At 46.3% G+C, this 18,478-nt stretch overlaps 1 protein-coding gene and 1 gene segment (V, D, J or C); one reads left to right on the top strand and one right to left on the bottom strand.

Moving 5' to 3' along the window:
• Nucleotides 1-1,175: 1,175 nt before the first annotated feature.
• On the bottom strand, nucleotides 1,176-16,131 carry LOC140421429 (uncharacterized). Of its 2 annotated transcripts, none has more exons than XM_072506131.1 (3): nucleotides 15,876-16,131; nucleotides 11,563-11,646; nucleotides 1,176-4,634 (listed from the first exon to the last, which is right to left on the bottom strand). In XM_072506131.1, exons 1-3 carry the CDS (start codon nucleotides 15,897-15,899, stop codon nucleotides 4,425-4,427), a joined length of 318 nt encoding a protein of 105 aa, XP_072362232.1. In that variant the 5' UTR covers nucleotides 15,900-16,131; the 3' UTR covers nucleotides 1,176-4,424. The 2 variants fall into 2 exon arrangements, with proteins under 2 accessions (XP_072362232.1, XP_072362231.1); XM_072506130.1 differs by lacking the exon at nucleotides 15,876-16,131 and adding an exon at nucleotides 13,050-13,130.
• Nucleotides 16,132-16,564: 433 nt separating this feature from the next.
• LOC140421446 (Ig heavy chain C region, membrane-bound form-like) overlaps nucleotides 16,565-18,478 on the top strand; it is a 41,053-nt gene continuing 39,139 nt past the window's right edge. Inside the window, exon 1 of the C gene segment in view lies at nucleotides 16,565-16,630.

The raw sequence follows: 18,478 nt of genomic DNA, 5'->3' as shown, positions 1-18,478 counted from the left end.
AGGGAGACGAATCTCGGAGCGGAGACGTCTTCAGCCGAGGGCAGGAGGACAGAGACGGACGGTTCCCGCGGATTTGGGTCCGCAGAAAATGTACAATAAATGTCAATAAAATGGGGAATTCGGGAGACATTGGAACCGCGGGTCAGATGTGAGAGAAATGTGTTTCGTGTTGGATTTTAAACGTTTCCCTTTTCCACTTTGGGATCTGTCCGGTTTCCCACTCGGGGCAGAAGTGGCACAACCCTTTCCCCCTGAGAATTTACTGGGTTGGACGGAAACGCTTCAGAAAGTGTACAGCACAGAAGCAGGCCATTCGGCCCAAATGTTGTCTGTTGGTGCATAAATTCCACTCCAGATTCCCCCTACCTTACTCCCTGAGGATTAGCAAAATGAAAATGCAACACCTTATTATGAAACGGAGGGATACAATAATAAGTAAGTAGAGGCCAATGACCTGTTAGTGTCCATTACAATAGATGTATTAGCAAATCATATAGAAATATATAAAGCATTTAGAAATATAAAAATATAAAAGCAGAGTCAGCACGGTTTCATGAAGGGCAAATGATGGTTGACAAATTTATTGCAATTATTTGAGGTGACAACAAGCAGCCTGGAGAAAGCAGAATCAGTAGTTGTCACCATCTGAATTTCAAAACAGCGCTTGATAAGTGAGCGCATTATTGTCAAGTTTTGGGATGAGACTAAAATAGGTCGGAAGGCAAGTGATGCAGATGGCATAAAGAATATACACAGGGATGTAGACAGGTTAAGTGACTGGGGGAAAACTTGGCAGATGGAAGATAATGTAGGGAATGTGAGATTATGTATTTTGATACGAACAATAAAGGACTTGGATATAATTTAAATGAAATCTGCAGCAGCGAGGTATTTGGGGGTCCTCGTGCAGAAATCAAAAAAGGCGAGTATGCAAGTTCTAAAGGGAATGGAATATAAAAATAGGGAAGTCTTGCTGAAACTATACAGTGCACTGGTTAGGCCACACCTGTTATATTTTGAACGGTTTTGGCACTCTTATCTAAGGAAGACATATTGATTTCGAAAGCAGTCCAAATAATCCCGGGTGTGGAGGGAATATCTCATGAGGAGGGTGAAGTGGGGTGTCCTCAGATAAGACCCCATGAAGCCGGATAGCAAGGATAACACCAGAATAGTTCTACATAAGTTTGTTTATTGAGTATTGAGACTAATCATATGAATTATACCCTGTAATCATTATTAACCATTAAACACGCATTTTTAGAACAAAGCAGTAACAAGCATTTAAACTCTTGCTAAAAGCAGTGGCTGCAATGCATGAATTAAGCTGGCTAATTTACCGATGTTTTTAAGACAACAGAAATAGACAGAAATAGTGCGTTCAGCAATAACACAGTTAGATGAATAATCAATTCTTATCAGTGGCCCCAACACCTTATCTCAGACAAACCATGGTGTAAAGAGGAACCAACGTCAACATCCTGCACCCAGATGGACAATGAGGTGGGCAGGAACTGGCTGAGATAAGCAACATGGGAATGCGAGCAAAGCCAAACATATCGGATAAAGTGTCCTGGTAAACAACATGTGGCAGGATGTAGTTACATCATGAGCTGATCAGTCATCATGTTGCTTAAAGTAAACATCATTGTTCAAAATAAAATTGACAGCTCCAAGGATTGGATCAAGCCCAACTGGGGTGGGCGATTGATTTTTGGAAACTTGTATAATTGTGGCGCTTGTGCCACTGTAAAATAGAATGGGTTTATCCAAATCACTCTCCCTCATACATTGACCAAGCTTGGAAAAATAAAGTCGTCTTAACCAGAGTTGATGTGTCTGCAGGTATTTGTATACAGCTGAGCTGTAACTTAGAGGGAGGAAGCCTACCTAAAAGTCAGCTCAATACTCAGTCCATGAAAAGGCTCCAACAGAGGGGCTGAGTAGATTGGGCCAATAATCACGGGAGATTTGAAGAACGAAGGCGGCCTAAATGAGACATAAATAATTCTCAGAGAGTTTGACAGGGTAGATGTTGAAAAGTTGCTTTCCCTTGTGCAAGAGTCCAGGACCAGAGGATATAATCTCAAAGTAAAGGCAGACACGAGGCGCAATTTATTATCTCAGGGTGTAGGGAATTGGCGGAATTCTTAAATGAAGAGCGAAGTAGGGGTGTGGTCTTAAGTATGGTCAAGGTTGAGAAGGACAGATTTTTAATCAGTAAGGAAGTCAAGGGATTTGGGATTAAGGCGAGAAAGTCGAATTGAAAATCAGATCAGTCATGATGTAACTGAATGCCGGCAGTCTCGATGGCCCAATGACCTACATTTCCTCTTACGTCTGATAGTCGACGGTCTTACTCCTTGGAAACCCAATATCATCGCTTTCAGTTCATTATTCTGCAGTCTACAGGGTAAGAGTATTTAGTTATGGAATTACCCATCAAAGTAGACGAGAAATAAATTGAATACTAAATATTGCCTGTTGCACTGACAGTATAAATAGACACAATGACTAATTTGTTGCTCCAATCTAGGCGCACAACTATTTTGTTACGGATCGAATTTCTCAAAGGAGTTGGCAGGTCCTGATTCTCCCTGTGTCTGCATGGGCTTCACCCCCACATCCGAAAGATGTGTAGGTTAAGTGGATTGGCCTCGCTAAATTGGAAAAATATATAATTCGGTACTCTAAATTTTAAAAAATGACTGTGCTGTTGTCCTTGTTTTCTGGTCTTATGCACGTATCCGTGTTGGATCCAAGCTCCCGGATTATCTGTCTTTCTCTCCGGGTAAGATTCTGTTTGTCTCTTGTATTTCACTGTGACAGGCCAGAGACCTGATTGAAGGGATTCAAACATGGGAGTTCTGGGAAAGATGGACAAGGATTTGGGAGGTGACAACATGTTCAAAGAGTTTAGAGAGGAGAGGGAGGTTGAAGATGGGGCAGTAATTTGTAAGGTTGGCAGGGTCAAGGGTTTGTTTTATTGAGGAGGGGGTGATGATGGCAGATTTGAAGAACAGAGGGACAGTAGCTGAAGAGAGAGAAATGTTGACAATATCCATGGACACAGTTGGCTGATCAGTAGCTCAGTGGGAATAGGGTCGATGGAGCAGGAGCTGGTTCTCATGGACAAGATGAGCTCCGAGAGGGCATGAGGGGAGATGGGAGAGAAACTAGAGAAAGATGTGGGTTCAGGGCTCGGGAAAGGCTGAAATTTAGAGACAGATTGATCCGGTGGGCTTGTGGAAGGGAGGGAAGCAGCAGAGGCAGCTGATCGGATTTACTCAATCTCAGTCACAAAGAAGCTCGACAAGCTCCTCACTTCTTGTTGGAGGTGAGGGTGGAAGAGACAGGGGAGAGCGAGAGTACTTCAAAAGGAACTAACTTGTGTCAGAGTAATTAAAAAGTTTCAACACACTGTATATATGACACAAATCTAATTTATTTGACTTTTAGACAGAATATTAGCCCCAAAAATGGGCTGGAATTGTTATCAGCAGAAAGAGACCCAAATGAACATGGTTCAGTCCTGAATGTGAGGAACAGCAAAGTCCAATCACTATGGTTACTTGTGGCCTCGTTGGTGACTCAGCAGGTGGGATAACTGAGTGAATCCCTTCCCACACTCGGAGCAGGTGAATGGTCTCTCCCCAGTATGAATTCGATAGTGGTTCTGCAGGGTGGATGACTGAGTGAATCGCGTCCCACACTTGGAGCAGGTGAATGGTCTCTCCCCAGTGTGAATTCGCTGGTGTGTGGAGAGAGCGGATGACTGAGTGAATCCCTTCCCACACTTGGCGCAGGTGAATAGCCTCTCCCCAGTGTGAATTCGCTGATGTGCAATGAAGTGAGATGATCGTCTGAACCCAGTGCCGCAGTGAGAGCACCTAAACGGTCTCTCGTCAGTGTGAATACGTTGATGGCTCATCAGATTCCCAGAATGTTTATAGCACTTCCCGCAGTCTGGACATTGAAATGGTCTCTCATCAGTGTGAACTCGCTGGTGATTCAACAGGTGGGCTGAAATAGTAAATCCCTTCCCACACTCGGAGCAGGTGAATGGTCTCTCCCCAGTGTGACTTCGCTGATGTGCAGTGAGGTCAGATGATCGTCTGAACCCAGTCCCGCAGTGAGAGCAACTAAACGGTCTCTCGTCAGTGTGAACAGGTTGATGGCGCATCAGTTCCGCAGAACTTTTATAGCACTTCCCACAGTCTGGACATTGAAACGGTCTCTCATCTGTATGAACTCGTTGGTGACTCAGCAGGTGGGATGACTTAGTAAATCCCTTCCCACACTTGGAGCAGGTGAATGGTCTCTCTCCAGTGTGACTGCGTCGATGAGTTTCCAGCTTGGATGGGACAGTGAATCCTTTCCCACAGTCCGCACATTTCCACGGTTTCTCCTCAGTGTGACTGCATTTATGGCTTGTGAGGCCTGATGATTGACTGAATCCTCGTCCACACACACAACACGTGTACGGTTTCCCCGCACTGTGAATGATGCTTTTTCCTTCCATGCTCAATGATATTCCGCTGATATTCAGGATATGATAAATTGAGGACTCTGTCAGATCCTGATGTGATGCTTGGTTTCAGTTTCTGGACTTTGAAGCCTCCCCTTCGAACACCCTGTGAAACGGATTCAAAACAGAAAATAGGGAGTGAGAGAGAACCCGCAAAAACACAAAGGCAGGTTGTGAAATTGAGCTGAATGAATCTGGTCATTTGTGGGGCCGGCACTGGAAAAAGTGACCATGAAAACTGCTCGATTGTTGTAAAAACCCAACTGGACTCTTTGGGGGGGGGGAGAGAGAAAGAGGTGAAAAGGGATTTTGTATATCTACAAGACATATTAAGAGAGCAGTTGGCAAAGCAAATTCGATCTCGAGTTTCATAAACAGTAATATTGACACCAAAACTATGCTTCTGGTGGCACAGTGATTAGCACTGCTGCCTCACAGCGCCAGGGACCCGGGTTCAATTCCGGCCTTGGTGTCTGTCTGTGTGGAGTTTGCACATTCTCCCCATGTCTGCGTGGGTTTCCACCCGGTGCTCAGGTTTTCTCCAACAGTCCAAAGAAGGGAAAGTTAGGTGGAGTGGCCTTGATATATTGCCCCTTAGTGTCCAGGGATGGGCAGGTTTGGTGGGACCTTGGGGTTACAGGGACAGGGTAGGGGTGTCGCCTAGGCAGGGTGCCCTTTCAGAGAATCAGTGCAGACTTGATGGGCCGAATGGCCTCCTGTTCTGTGGGAATTCTATGGTTCTAATTCTATTCTATGAATCTTTATAAAGCTCTGGTCACCACTCTTCAGGAAGGATGTGAAGGTTCTTGGAGAAGGTGCAGAGGAGATTTCCCAGAATGGTTCCAGCAAAGGAGGTTGAAGGGAGATTTGATTCAGAGACACAAGATTATGCCAGGTTTCCATCGGGTGGACAAAGAAACTCTGTTTCCATTCACTAATCGTACAAGCAGTCGGGACACAGATTTAAAGTTTGGGGTAAAACCTGGACTGAACGATACAAGATCTGAGGGGTTTTGACAGGGTGGATGTGAAGAGGATGTTTCCTCTTGTGGGAGAATCTGGAACAAGGGGACCACTGTTGCAAAATGAGGGGTCACCCATTTCAGATGGGGATAAGGATTTGTTTTTCGCTTGAGGGTCGCAAGACAGGGGGTGTCATAGTACTTTGCACTGCTGCCTCACAGCACCAGGGACCTGGGTTCAATTCCCACCCTGACTGTGTGGAGTTTGCACTTTCTTCCCGTGTCTGTGTGGGTTTCCGCCGGGTGCTCCGGTTTCCTCCCACAGTTCAAAGATGTGCAGATTAGGTTGAATCGGTTAGGATTGTATTCGCTGGAGTTCAGAAGAATGAGGGGGGATCTCAGAGAAACTTTTAAAAAGTGGGTGGCGCAGTGGTTAGCACTGCTGCCTCATGTCCCCGAGGACCCGGGTTCGATCACAGCTCCGGGTCACTGTCTGTGTGGAATGTGCACATTCTCCCTGTGTTTGCGTGGGTCTCACCCCCACAAATCCAAAGATGTGCAGGGTAGGTAGATTGGCCACGCTAAAATTGCCCCTTATTGCAAAAATAAAAATTGGGCACTCTAAATTGATGTTAAAAAAAAACAGGGCGAGACAGAGTAGATTCAGGAAGGATGTTCCCAATAGTGGGTGTGTCCAGAAATAGGGGTCGCAGTCTGAGGGTGCGGGGTAGACCATTTAGGACAGAGATGAGGAGAAATTTCTTCACCCAGAGAGTGGTGAGCCGATGGAATTCATCACCACAGGAACTAATTAAGGCCAAAACATTGCATGTTTTCAAGAAGCAGTTAGATAAGCACTGAGGGTGAAGGGGATCAAAGGATATGGGGGGGGGGGGAGCGGGATTAGGCTATTGAGCCTAATCAGCTCTGATCGTAATGAATGGTGGAGCAGGCTCGAAGGGCCAAATGGTCCCTGGTCCATGGTAGACTGGTACAAAAGATGGAAGTCACACGGGATCAGGGGTGAGCTGGCAAGGTGGATACAGAACTGGCAAGGTCATAGAAGGCAGAGTAGCAGCAATGGAAGGGAGCTTTTCTGATTGGAGGGCTGTGACTAGTGGTGTTCCACAGGGATCAGTGCTGGGACCTTTGCTGTTTGTAGTATATATAAATGATTTGGAGGAAAATGTAACTGGTCTGATTAGTAAGTTTGCAGACGACACAAAGGTTGGTGGAATTGCGGATAGCGATGAGGACTGTCAGAGGATATAGCAGGATTTAGATTGTTTGGAGACTTGGCCGGAGAGATGGCAGATGGAGTTTAATCTGGACAAATGTGAGATAATGCATTTTGGAAAGTCTAATGCAGGTAGGGAATATACCGTGAATGGTAGAACCCTCAAGAGTATTGAAAGTCAGAGAGATCTAGGAATACAGGTCCACAGGTCACTGAAAGGGGCAACACAGGTGGAGAAGGTAGTCAAGAAGGCATACGGCAGGCTTGCCTTCATTGGCCGGGGCATTGAGTATAAGAATTGGCAAGTCATGTTGCAGCTGTATAGAACCTTAGTTAGGCCACACTTGGAGTATAGTGTTCAATTCTGGTCACAACACTACCAGAAGGGTGTGGAGGCTTTAGAGAGGGTGCAGAAGAGATTTACCAGGATGTTGCCTGGTATGGTGGGCATTAGCTATGAGGAGCAGTTGAATAAACTTGTTTTTTTCTCACTGGAACAACGGAGGTTGAGGGGCGACCTGATAGAGGTCTACAAAATTATGAGGGGCATAGACAGAATGGATAGTCAGAGACTTTTCCCCAGGGTAGAGGGGCCAATTACTAGGGGGCATAGTTTTAAGGTGCGAGGGGCAAGGTTTAGAGTCGATGTTCGAGGCAAGTTTTTTTACACAGGGGGTAGTGGGTGCCTGGAACTCGCTGCTGGAGGAGGTGGTGGAAGCAGGGACGATAGTGACATTTAAGGGGCATCTTGACAAATATATGAATAGGATGGGAATAGAGGGATACGGACCCAGGAAGTGTAGTAGATTTTAGTTTAGACAGGCAGCATGGCCGGCACGGGCTTGGAGGGCCAAAGGGGCTGTTTCTGTGCTGCCTCACAGCGCCAGGGACCCGGGTTCAATTCCGGCCTTGGTGTCTGTCTGTGTGGAGTTTGCACATTCTCCCCATGTCTGCGTGGGTTTCCACCCGGTGCTCAGGTTTTCTCCAACAGTCCAAAGAAGGGAAAGTTAGGTGGAGTGGCCTTGATATATTGCCCCTTAGTGTCCAGGGATGGGCAGGTTTGGTGGGACCTTGGGGTTACAGGGACAGGGTAGGGGTGTCGCCTAGGCAGGGTGCCCTTTCAGAGAATCAGTGCAGACTTGATGGGCCGAATGGCCTCCTGTTCTGTGGGAATTCTATGGTTCTAATTCTATTCTATGAATCTTTATAAAGCTCTGGTCACCACTCTTCAGGAAGGATGTGAAGGTTCTTGGAGAAGGTGCAGAGGAGATTTCCCAGAATGGTTCCAGCAAAGGAGGTTGAAGGGAGATTTGATTCAGAGACACAAGATTATGCCAGGTTTCCATCGGGTGGACAAAGAAACTCTGTTTCCATTCACTAATCGTACAAGCAGTCGGGACACAGATTTAAAGTTTGGGGTAAAACCTGGACTGAACGATACAAGATCTGAGGGGTTTTGACAGGGTGGATGTGAAGAGGATGTTTCCTCTTGTGGGAGAATCTGGAACAAGGGGACCACTGTTGCAAAATGAGGGGTCACCCATTTCAGATGGGGATAAGGATTTGTTTTTCGCTTGAGGGTCGCAAGACAGGGGGTGTCATAGTACTTTGCACTGCTGCCTCACAGCACCAGGGACCTGGGTTCAATTCCCACCCTGACTGTGTGGCGTTTGCACTTTCTTCCCGTGTCTGTGTGGGTTTCCGCCGGGTGCTCCGGTTTCCTCCCACAGTTCAAAGATGTGCAGATTAGGTTGAATCGGTTAGGATTGTATTCGCTGGAGTTCAGAAGAATGAGGGGGGATCTCAGAGAAACTTTTAAAAAGTGGGTGGCGCAGTGGTTAGCACTGCTGCCTCATGTCCCCGAGGACCCGGGTTCGATCACAGCTCCGGGTCACTGTCTGTGTGGAATGTGCACATTCTCCCTGTGTTTGCGTGGGTCTCACCCCCACAAATCCAAAGATGTGCAGGGTAGGTAGATTGGCCACGCTAAAATTGCCCCTTATTGCAAAAATAAAAATTGGGCACTCTAAATTGATGTTAAAAAAAAACAGGGCGAGACAGAGTAGATTCAGGAAGGATGTTCCCAATAGTGGGTGTGTCCAGAAATAGGGGTCGCAGTCTGAGGGTGCGGGGTAGACCATTTAGGACAGAGATGAGGAGAAATTTCTTCACCCAGAGAGTGGTGAGCCGATGGAATTCATCACCACAGGAACTAATTAAGGCCAAAACATTGCATGTTTTCAAGAAGCAGTTAGATAAGCACTGAGGGTGAAGGGGATCAAAGGATATGGGGGGGGGGGGGGGAGCGGGATTAGGCTATTGAGCCTAATCAGCTCTGATCGTAATGAATGGTGGAGCAGGCTCGAAGGGCCAAATGGTCCCTGGTCCATGGTAGACTGGTACAAAAGATGGAAGTCACACGGGATCAGGGGTGAGCTGGCAAGGTGGATACAGAACTGGCAAGGTCATAGAAGGCAGAGTAGCAGCAATGGAAGGGAGCTTTTCTGATTGGAGGGCTGTGACTAGTGGTGTTCCACAGGGATCAGTGCTGGGACCTTTGCTGTTTGTAGTATATATAAATGATTTGGAGGAAAATGTAACTGGTCTGATTAGTAAGTTTGCAGACGACACAAAGGTTGGTGGAATTGCGGATAGCGATGAGGACTGTCAGAGGATATAGCAGGATTTAGATTGTTTGGAGACTTGGCCGGAGAGATGGCAGATGGAGTTTAATCTGGACAAATGTGAGATAATGCATTTTGGAAAGTCTAATGCAGGTAGGGAATATACCGTGAATGGTAGAACCCTCAAGAGTATTGAAAGTCAGAGAGATCTAGGAATACAGGTCCACAGGTCACTGAAAGGGGCAACACAGGTGGAGAAGGTAGTCAAGAAGGCATACGGCAGGCTTGCCTTCATTGGCCGGGGCATTGAGTATAAGAATTGGCAAGTCATGTTGCAGCTGTATAGAACCTTAGTTAGGCCACACTTGGAGTATAGTGTTCAATTCTGGTCACAACACTACCAGAAGGGTGTGGAGGCTTTAGAGAGGGTGCAGAAGAGATTTACCAGGATGTTGCCTGGTATGGTGGGCATTAGCTATGAGGAGCAGTTGAATAAACTTGTTTTTTTCTCACTGGAACGACGGAGGTTGAGGGGCGACCTGATAGAGGTCTACAAAATTATGAGGGGCATAGACAGAATGGATAGTCAGAGACTTTTCCCCAGGGTAGAGGGGCCAATTACTAGGGGGCATAGTTTTAAGGTGCGAGGGGCAAGGTTTAGAGTCGATGTTCGAGGCAAGTTTTTTTACACAGGGGGTAGTGGGTGCCTGGAACTCGCTGCTGGAGGAGGTGGTGGAAGCAGGGACGATAGTGACATTTAAGGGGCATCTTGACAAATATATGAATAGGATGGGAATAGAGGGATACGGACCCAGGAAGTGTAGTAGATTTTAGTTTAGACAGGCAGCATGGCCGGCACGGGCTTGGAGGGCCAAAGGGGCTGTTTCTGTGCTGTAGTTTTCTTTGTCCTTTGGTCTCCTCCTGCTCCTATTTTCTACGTTGCTCTGTATCTATGCATGTAAATGGTCCAGGAGGTGTGAGGAAGAATGGTTTTACAAAGCCAGTGGCAATGACCTTAAACTTGCTGCCTATGACGGAGTTTGGAAATAGACACAAAAGACATAAAAAATATATTTTTTTTTAAATTGGATAGAAACCTGAGAGAAATAAAGCTGTGAGGGTACAGAGACAGAGCAGGAGAATGACTCCGACTGGATTGCTCCAGACAATAATATTTATCAGTGTCACAAGTAGGCTTACATTAACACTGCAATGAAGTTACTGTGAAAATCCCCAAGTCACCACACTCCGGCGCCTGTGGTTAGCACTGCTGCCTCACAGCCCCAGGACCCGTGTTCGATCCCGGCCCTGGGTCACTGTCCCTGTGGAGTTTGCACATTCTCCCAGTGTCTGCGTGGGTTTCACCCCCAACTAGGGACACCCACCTGCGAATGTAGCCGCGGAAAAGGGGCAAACAGTCTGGTCAGATGACCCCCTAGGTCGCCCACTGCCTGGACCTATAACTGACGTGCTTGGCCAGGCCCAGAAGCAGGTTCAGCAGGAGGGAAGTGGCTCTGGTTCGCGAGGTCTTCGGCCCAAGTAGGACTCAGCAAAAACACAGTCCGTGCTCCCACCCTGGAACGACCACCCAATGACCTCCTACCTGCTGGTGTGTGGGGTCTTCAGTCCGGGAGGGGGCTCAGCAAACACACTGCCCACTCGAACCCCGTGTCCCGGGACAAGCACAGCGGATAGAATAAGGAAGGTTTTATCCTCGCTGAAGGCAGAAGTTATCAGTTGGGAAGAATGGGCCGGGCCCTCAACCCGGGAGAGGGGCTAGCAACACGCAGTCCAAAGGGCTTTACTCCCACCTTGTTGTTGAAGTCGCCTCATTGTTGTTGTTCTTCTCTCCTTCCTTCTATCCCCTCTCCTTCCTCCAGACAACTCAGCAGCAACCAGCACTGAAAACAGGCAGCAAACTGAGCAACAGCAGCAGAGAGAGAGAGAGAGAGAGAGAGAGAGCAGCAGCAACAGCAATAGAGAGAGAGAGAGCAGCAGCAACACAGAGAGAGAGAGAGAGAGCAGCAACATCTGCAACAGAGAGAACAGCAACAGCAGCAGCCACTTTTCACCACAGCAACAACCTCGCAACACCAAAGTCTGCAGTGGGAGTGCCAGCTTCGGATTGGCCATGCTAAATTGCCCCTTAATTGGAAACAAATAATTGGGTAGTCTAAATTTATCATTATTAATAATAATAATAATACTCACGTCTATCACAATTTCAGTGTTTTCAAGTTTAAAATCTCCTGCTGCAACCTTCGGCTGGAAAGATATCAGAAGCTTTGGAAGCAGCTGTCAAAGGAAATGACAATGGTCAGAAATGCTAGTCGAGGTTAGAAATTAAGAGCAGAGAACATTTATCTTGGTTTGAGTTGCTGGGTATAAATCCTCCCCTAACCCCCGGTAAAAGCACTGTGAATTCTATGATAATCTATGAAAAGGAGTTTCCAAAATCCATCACTCTTCGAGTCCAGGATAGAAATTCCAAACATTCTCCCCCCCCTTGTTGCCAGTCCCAGGATTACTTTAAAAAAAAATTTAGAGTACCCAATTCATTTTTTACAATGAAGGGGCAATTTAGCATGGCCAATCCACCTACCCTGCACATCTTTGGGTAGTGGGGGTGAAAGCCACGCAAACATGGGGAGAATGTGCAAACTCCACACGGACAGAGCCGGGATCGAACCTGGGACCTCGGTGCTGTGAGACAGCAGTGCTCATGTCCCAGGATTATTTAATGCGGGTTCTACATGCTTTGGAGGCAGTTCAGTGAAGTTTCATTTGTCTGATTCCTGGGATGGGAGAGTTTGTTTTATGGAGCAAGATTGAGCCTGTTTGGTCTGTACCGATGGAGTTCAGAAGAATTAGAGGTGATCTTATTGAAACATCTAAGATTCTGAGGGGTTTTGCTGAAAGAATATATTCCCACATGGGGATCCAAGAACTAAGGGGGACAATTTAAAGATAAGAGTTCTCCAATTTGATACTGAGATAAGAAGAAATGTCTTCTCTCAGAGGGTCATCAGTCTGTGGATAAAAGCAAATTACTGCAGATGCTGGAATCTGAAACAAAAACAGAAAATACTGAACAATCTCAGCAGGTCTGACTGTATCTGGGGAGAGAAAAGGGAGCTAACGTTTTGAGTTTGGATAACTCTTTGTCAAAGCTGAGTTTGTGGAATTCTCTTTCCCAGAGAGCAGTGGCGCTGGGTCAGAGTATACTCAAAGCTAAGTTAGTCTTTTGTTATCGACTAGTGAGTCAAAGGTTTTTTGGGGAAGGCAGGAAAATGCAATTTGGATCTGCCATGCCTTTATGGAATGGCAGAGCAGTGTCAATAGGCCGAATGGCCTGTCCCTGCTGCTAATTCTGATGTTATTATTCTTCTGTTCTTTGGATTGCCACACATGGCATTCCCACCTCCCCCCTCTGGAGAGGCCTGTTAATCATGGAGATAATGATTTTCTTTCCTGGTTATCGGATCCTGAAGCACCGCCTCTGTTACGTCATCAAGATGGCCCCTCAGCCGGAGCTAAACAAAGATGGCGGCCGTAGATCTGGGCCTGATACCGGATAAAAGCTCCGCAGCTACAAACGCGGATTTTTCAGGGTCTTATTCCGGCCTTGTGACCAGCAGGGGGTGTTTATGAAGCCTTCACTCCCTCCCCTCCCGGCTCCATTCCTCCCTCCGCCTCACCGAGTCTCTCCGCCCGAAACAGCCGTTCCCGCACTCGCAGACGTCCGAGCAAGTGACACTGCGCATGCTCTGATACAGCCCAGCATTGCGTCTGCGCAGTGGGCTCCTGGGGCGTGAATAGGGCACATTCACAGCCGCAGGGAATGTTGGGTAACCGCTGCACCATTGAAACTGTAAACAGTCAATACAAAATAACTTGGGTTACCAATTTCTAAAAATAATCAAAAAAATTATTGTCAATAATAATATTCCGCTGATCTCCATTTCTCAAAATGATTAAATGCTGCTCTCCTGTGGAACAATGCAGAACTTAAGTTTTTTTTTCCCAATGGGCCTTCCTCTCTCCTCCCCAGAAGATGCAAACTCTTGTTGGGTTCAATTCCAGAATCAGTAATTCTTCCATCTTCTTCCCTCTTGCTCGTGATACTGAATGTTGAGTGTTTTCTGGAATGATCCAGCACAGATGGAAGTCACTCGGCACATCGTATCTGTACTGATTCTGTACAAGAGCTACCACTTTTCTGGTTAAATTCCATTTGCCACTGTTCTGCCCATATGACCAGCCCATCTGTTTCATCCTGTAATTTAAGGCTTTTCTTCTCGCCAGTTATTACACCAACAATTTTCCATCTGCAAACTTATTGATCATATCACCTACCTTCATGTATTTCAAGTCCTCTATTTTATATATAATTACTATTGGTGGCTGAGGATGCACCAGGATCTCCAACAGCACCTCAACCTGTGTTTCTTTCCTGTGAGACAATCGAGATTTAATAGCTCTGGAGAAACAATGCTGAAAAAGCGGATGTTCTGGCCAAGGCTAATAACTGGGTGCTGCCTTCTCGGTCTCTGAATTTACTCGACTCAAGTTCACTCCCCACTTATGTGATAAGCATTGACCATAATGACTGGCAAGAGTTTGCTGCCAATCAGTCACTATCATGACAACGTGCGCATCAAACAGCATCATTAGGGCGGCATGGTAGCACAGTGGTAGCACCAGGGTCCCGGGTTCAATTCCCGCTTGGGTCACTGCCTGTGTAGAATCTGCACGTTCTCCCCGAAAGGTGCTTGTTAGGTGAATTGAACATTCACCTGAACAGGTACTGGAGTGTGGCGACTAGGAGATTTTCACAGTAACTTCATTGCAGTGTTAATGTAAGCCTACTTATGACAATAAAGATTATTATATTTTTTTTATTGATGTTCTTGCAAAATATTGACCTGCTTTATTTTAATTGATAATTACTTTCATAATGGAGATGTCACTGTGAAGAATGTGTCAGTCAGTGAGGATTAATCAGCATTTTCTAATTGGAGATGTTAACCAGAGGAACCGTTCAGACACTGAATTGTAGAGTTTTTTTACAAAAACAACTTAGGACTGAAGTAAAAATTCATAATTTTATTGTTCACCAGTTTCTTTGGGAGTTTTTAAATCGAAGGATAAGTTCACAGATGATGAATTCAAAAGGGACCCTGCCATCACAAAAACCAACATATATCTTGAAGATTAACTCCAGCCAGTTAACATTAGGAGGAAAGTAAATAATAATAATCTTTCTTGTCACATAGAGGCTTACATTAACACTGCAATGAAGTTACTGTGAAATGCCCCTTGTCGCCACATCTTGGGGCCTGTTCGCGTACACTGAGGGAGAATTCAGAATGTCCAAATTGCCAACAGCATGTCTTTCGGGACTTGTGGGAGGAAATCGGAGCATCCGGAGGAAACCCACACAGACACAGGGAGAACATGCAGACTCCGCACAGACAGTGACCCAAGCTGGGAATCGAACTGGGACCCTGGCGCTGTGAAGCATTCAGGAGCATTAAGGTTCAGACAGGATAATACCACTAGGAACAATAGAGAAATAACAGAAATATTAAATAATTACTTTGCATCATTGTTTCCCAAGGAGATAGAACAGGTCAACAGGACATTGAATGATGAGGTGATTATTGATTACACTAATCAAACTCAAAGGGGATAAAGCCCCTGATCCAAATGGATTACTTCCACGTATTTTTTAAGATTCTAGGGGAGAGACATTACTGCTCATATTTAATAATTCATTAAAAATGTTCAGTTCTAAATGATGGGCAGCTCAGTAATGTAATTCCTATATTTAAAATGGCGGACAGAACATGCCCAGGAAATTATGAAACAATTAGCTTCACATTGGTAAATAATTGAATCCTGAGTAAAGGAAGGAACTTTTAAAATCTGGGAAAGATAAACATAACAATGAATAGTCAATATGGATTTCAAATGGGAAAATCTTGTCTGACCAAAGTTACGTGTTTTGCTGCTTGTGCGAGTGCTGCTTATCATTAGGTGTAAGCAACCTTCCTCCCCAATGAGGTTGCTGAGAATTCCATTGATTTGAATGGTATGATTAGAGTCAGAGAGTTTTTCCAGGAGTGAAAGAGGCGCTTTGACCCATCGTGTCTCCCCCAGCCATCAAGCACCGATTTACTCTAATCCCATTTTCCAGCACTTAGTCTGTTGCCTTCCATGCAATGGCATTTCAAATGCTCATCTAAATACTCCTTAAATGTTGTGAAGTTTACATTCTCTACCACACTTTCAGACAGTGAGTTCCAGATTCCCACCACCCTCTGGGTGAAAACGTGTTTCTTCGCATCTCCTATAAACCTCCCTGCCATTACCTGAAATCTATGCCCCTGCTTATTGACCCCTCCGGTAAGGGGAAAGCTTCCTCCTATGCCCACTGGTTATTGACTCTTCCACGCAGGGGAAAGGGTCCTTCCTATTCACGCCATCTATTCACCACTAATTCACTGAATAATTTTATATACCTCAATCAGGACCGCCTCAGCCATCTCTGCTCCAAGGAAAACTCCCAGCCGATCCAGTCTCTCTTGTTAGCTGAAATACTCCAGCCCAGGACATCCTGGTGAATCTACTCTGCATCCTCTCAAGTGCAATCACTTCCTTCCAGAACTGCGCACACTACTCCAGCTGTGGTCTAACCAGCATTTTATACAGCTCCATTATAACCTCCCTGGTCCTATATTCTATGCCTCAGTTAATAAAGACAAGTATTCCATATTCCTTTTTAATCACCCTATCTATTCTGTCTTCAGGGACCGATGGATATGCTCACCAAGGTCCCTCTGATCCTCTAGGGTCCTACCATTAATTGTTTATTCTCTTGCCTTGTTTGCAGGTTCTTTACCCAGCGTGAAACCGCAGGCTGACGGTGTGCTGTGTAAAACCTAACATTCCACAGACCCCACTTTCCTGCAACAACATGAAGAATCCGTTTAAAGCCACAAACAGAAAGGTCCAATTTTCTTCTGGAGTTGAGACAAATCAGTTTTCAAAATGATGCAGAGTTTCAGCCAATGAGGGAGATCCGCTCTCAGCCCCGCCCCCCATTCCCTCCGATTGTTTGGAGGACCAGCCGTTCCCGTTGGGTCCTCCACTCCCGCCTCCTATTGCAATTGGCCCGGAGCTGCCGTCAATCACTCCCCGGACATGACGACCGTATGCGCAGTGCCTGGAGTCGCTCCGGTTGTTTGGAAATTCTCAGTCGATCTGATACCGCCGGGTATGTCATGAGGGAGGGATGGAGCTGGCGCATGTGTCGGGCGGCTTCATAAAAACCCCGTCCAACCCCCGATTCCGAAGCTGAACTGGTGAAAGCTGCTTGGGCTTTTCCCTGACACAGGCCCGGGTGGACAAAGTGTGGGACTGGGCGCGTGCGTACGGAGCGAGCCCGCTCTGTCTCTGGACATGAGCCGCATTGCGCATGCCCACATCACAATGGGCAGTGATTGACGGCAGCTCCGGCTCAATAGGAAAAGGGGGCGGGACTGGAGGACCGAGCGGGAGCGGATGGTCCTCCAACCATTCGGAGTGAATGAGGGTGGGTGGGACTTCGAATGAAGCATGCGCAGTGCGGGTAATGGCGATGGAGAGATGATTTTATTTCGGATCCACAAAGGATAAGAGGAATATTGTGCAACGCAGGGAGCGATAGGTGTGGCTGGTGGGTGTAAAAGTTTTTTAAACATGTTGTGCAAGCCCATACCCGGAAAAACCTAGTTATCGCATTTCACGGAGCGGGAACGAGAGGGTCTGGTGATCGGTTCGGAATTTCGACCGCCATCTTTACTCGGGACAATGAGCAGTAGAGCGCATGTGCGGCCGCCATGTTTGTTGGGGGCAATATTTTCAATTATTGGGAATTGCTCAGAATGGAGACAACCTGGCCAGCAAACTGCATTACCCTTTGTCTTGGTACTTGACCTCCCATTGCCCCGGTTTTCACAGACCCAAATATCTAATTGCTGATCAGTGTAGCAACAGAGAAGGAAAGAAACAAGCAAATTCTGCTCCATGGATCCCACAAACTCAACAGATGTCTGATCCCATGTGTGGCTCTGTTCAGCCACACGGAGACCCATGTCAGAAAAACACAACCCTAGGGGCGGCACGGTGGTGCAGTGGTTAGCACTGTTGCCTATGACGCTGAGGATGTGGTATCGATGCTGGCCCCTGGTCACTGTCTGTGTGGAGTTTGCACATTCTTCCCGTATCTGCGTGGGTCTCACCTCCACAACCCAAAGATGTTCAGGGTAGGTGGATTGGCCACGCTAAAATTGCCCCTTAATTGGAAAAATAAATTGGGTACTCTAAATTTATTTTTTTCATAAGAAAATCTTTTCCTACAGACAGAACAGACAAACATTTCTTCTTCCACATTCACAGGCCAATGATATTCAGGTCCTGATGAATGGAGTGACTCTGTTAAATCTTGATGTGAAGTTTGATTTGTGTTTCCATCTGTAAATCCTCCCCTTGTAATATCCTGAAAAAGAAGTTTATAAAAGTAATCACTAGGGGCAGGCACTGTGGCTCAGTCGTTAGCCAAGGATCCGGGTTTGATCCCAGCCCTGTGTCACTGTCCGTAAGGAGTTTGCACATTCTCCCTGTGTCTGTGTGGGACTCACTGCCACAATCCAAAAAGATGTGAAGGGTCGGTGAATTGGCCTCGCTAAATTTTTTTTAAATTAAAAATAACCGAATGCCATCACTGTCAATCCAGGAAAGAAATTCTGAACAGATAATTCTAGTTTCTCTGGAACATTTTTCCCCGTCCCACGCACTCTCCCTCCTCCCTGGGCTGAAATCCAAACCCATCTCACCATCTGCATCATTTCTTTCCTCCACTCCCAGTTTTCTCCCTCCCTCTCCTCTGCCTGGGTTCAGTTCACCAGCTCCTGTCTGCAGACTGACAATAAAATCAATGGGTCTTATGGGGGTTTGGGGCCTCCAGCGGGTGTTTGTGAATCCTCCCTGCCCACCTGTCAGGGTTTCCTTCCTTGCCAGAGATCAGAGTCCTCATTGATGATTTGAGCCGAAACTTGAACCACATTAATTGGGGAAAAAATAT

This window comes from Scyliorhinus torazame, chromosome 5 (genome assembly GCF_047496885.1).
Source record: "Scyliorhinus torazame isolate Kashiwa2021f chromosome 5, sScyTor2.1, whole genome shotgun sequence".
Lineage (NCBI taxonomy): Eukaryota > Metazoa > Chordata > Chondrichthyes > Carcharhiniformes > Scyliorhinidae > Scyliorhinus > Scyliorhinus torazame.
Note: the sequence above shows the minus strand (reverse complement) of the source record. Positions and strands in the feature narration are given on the sequence as shown.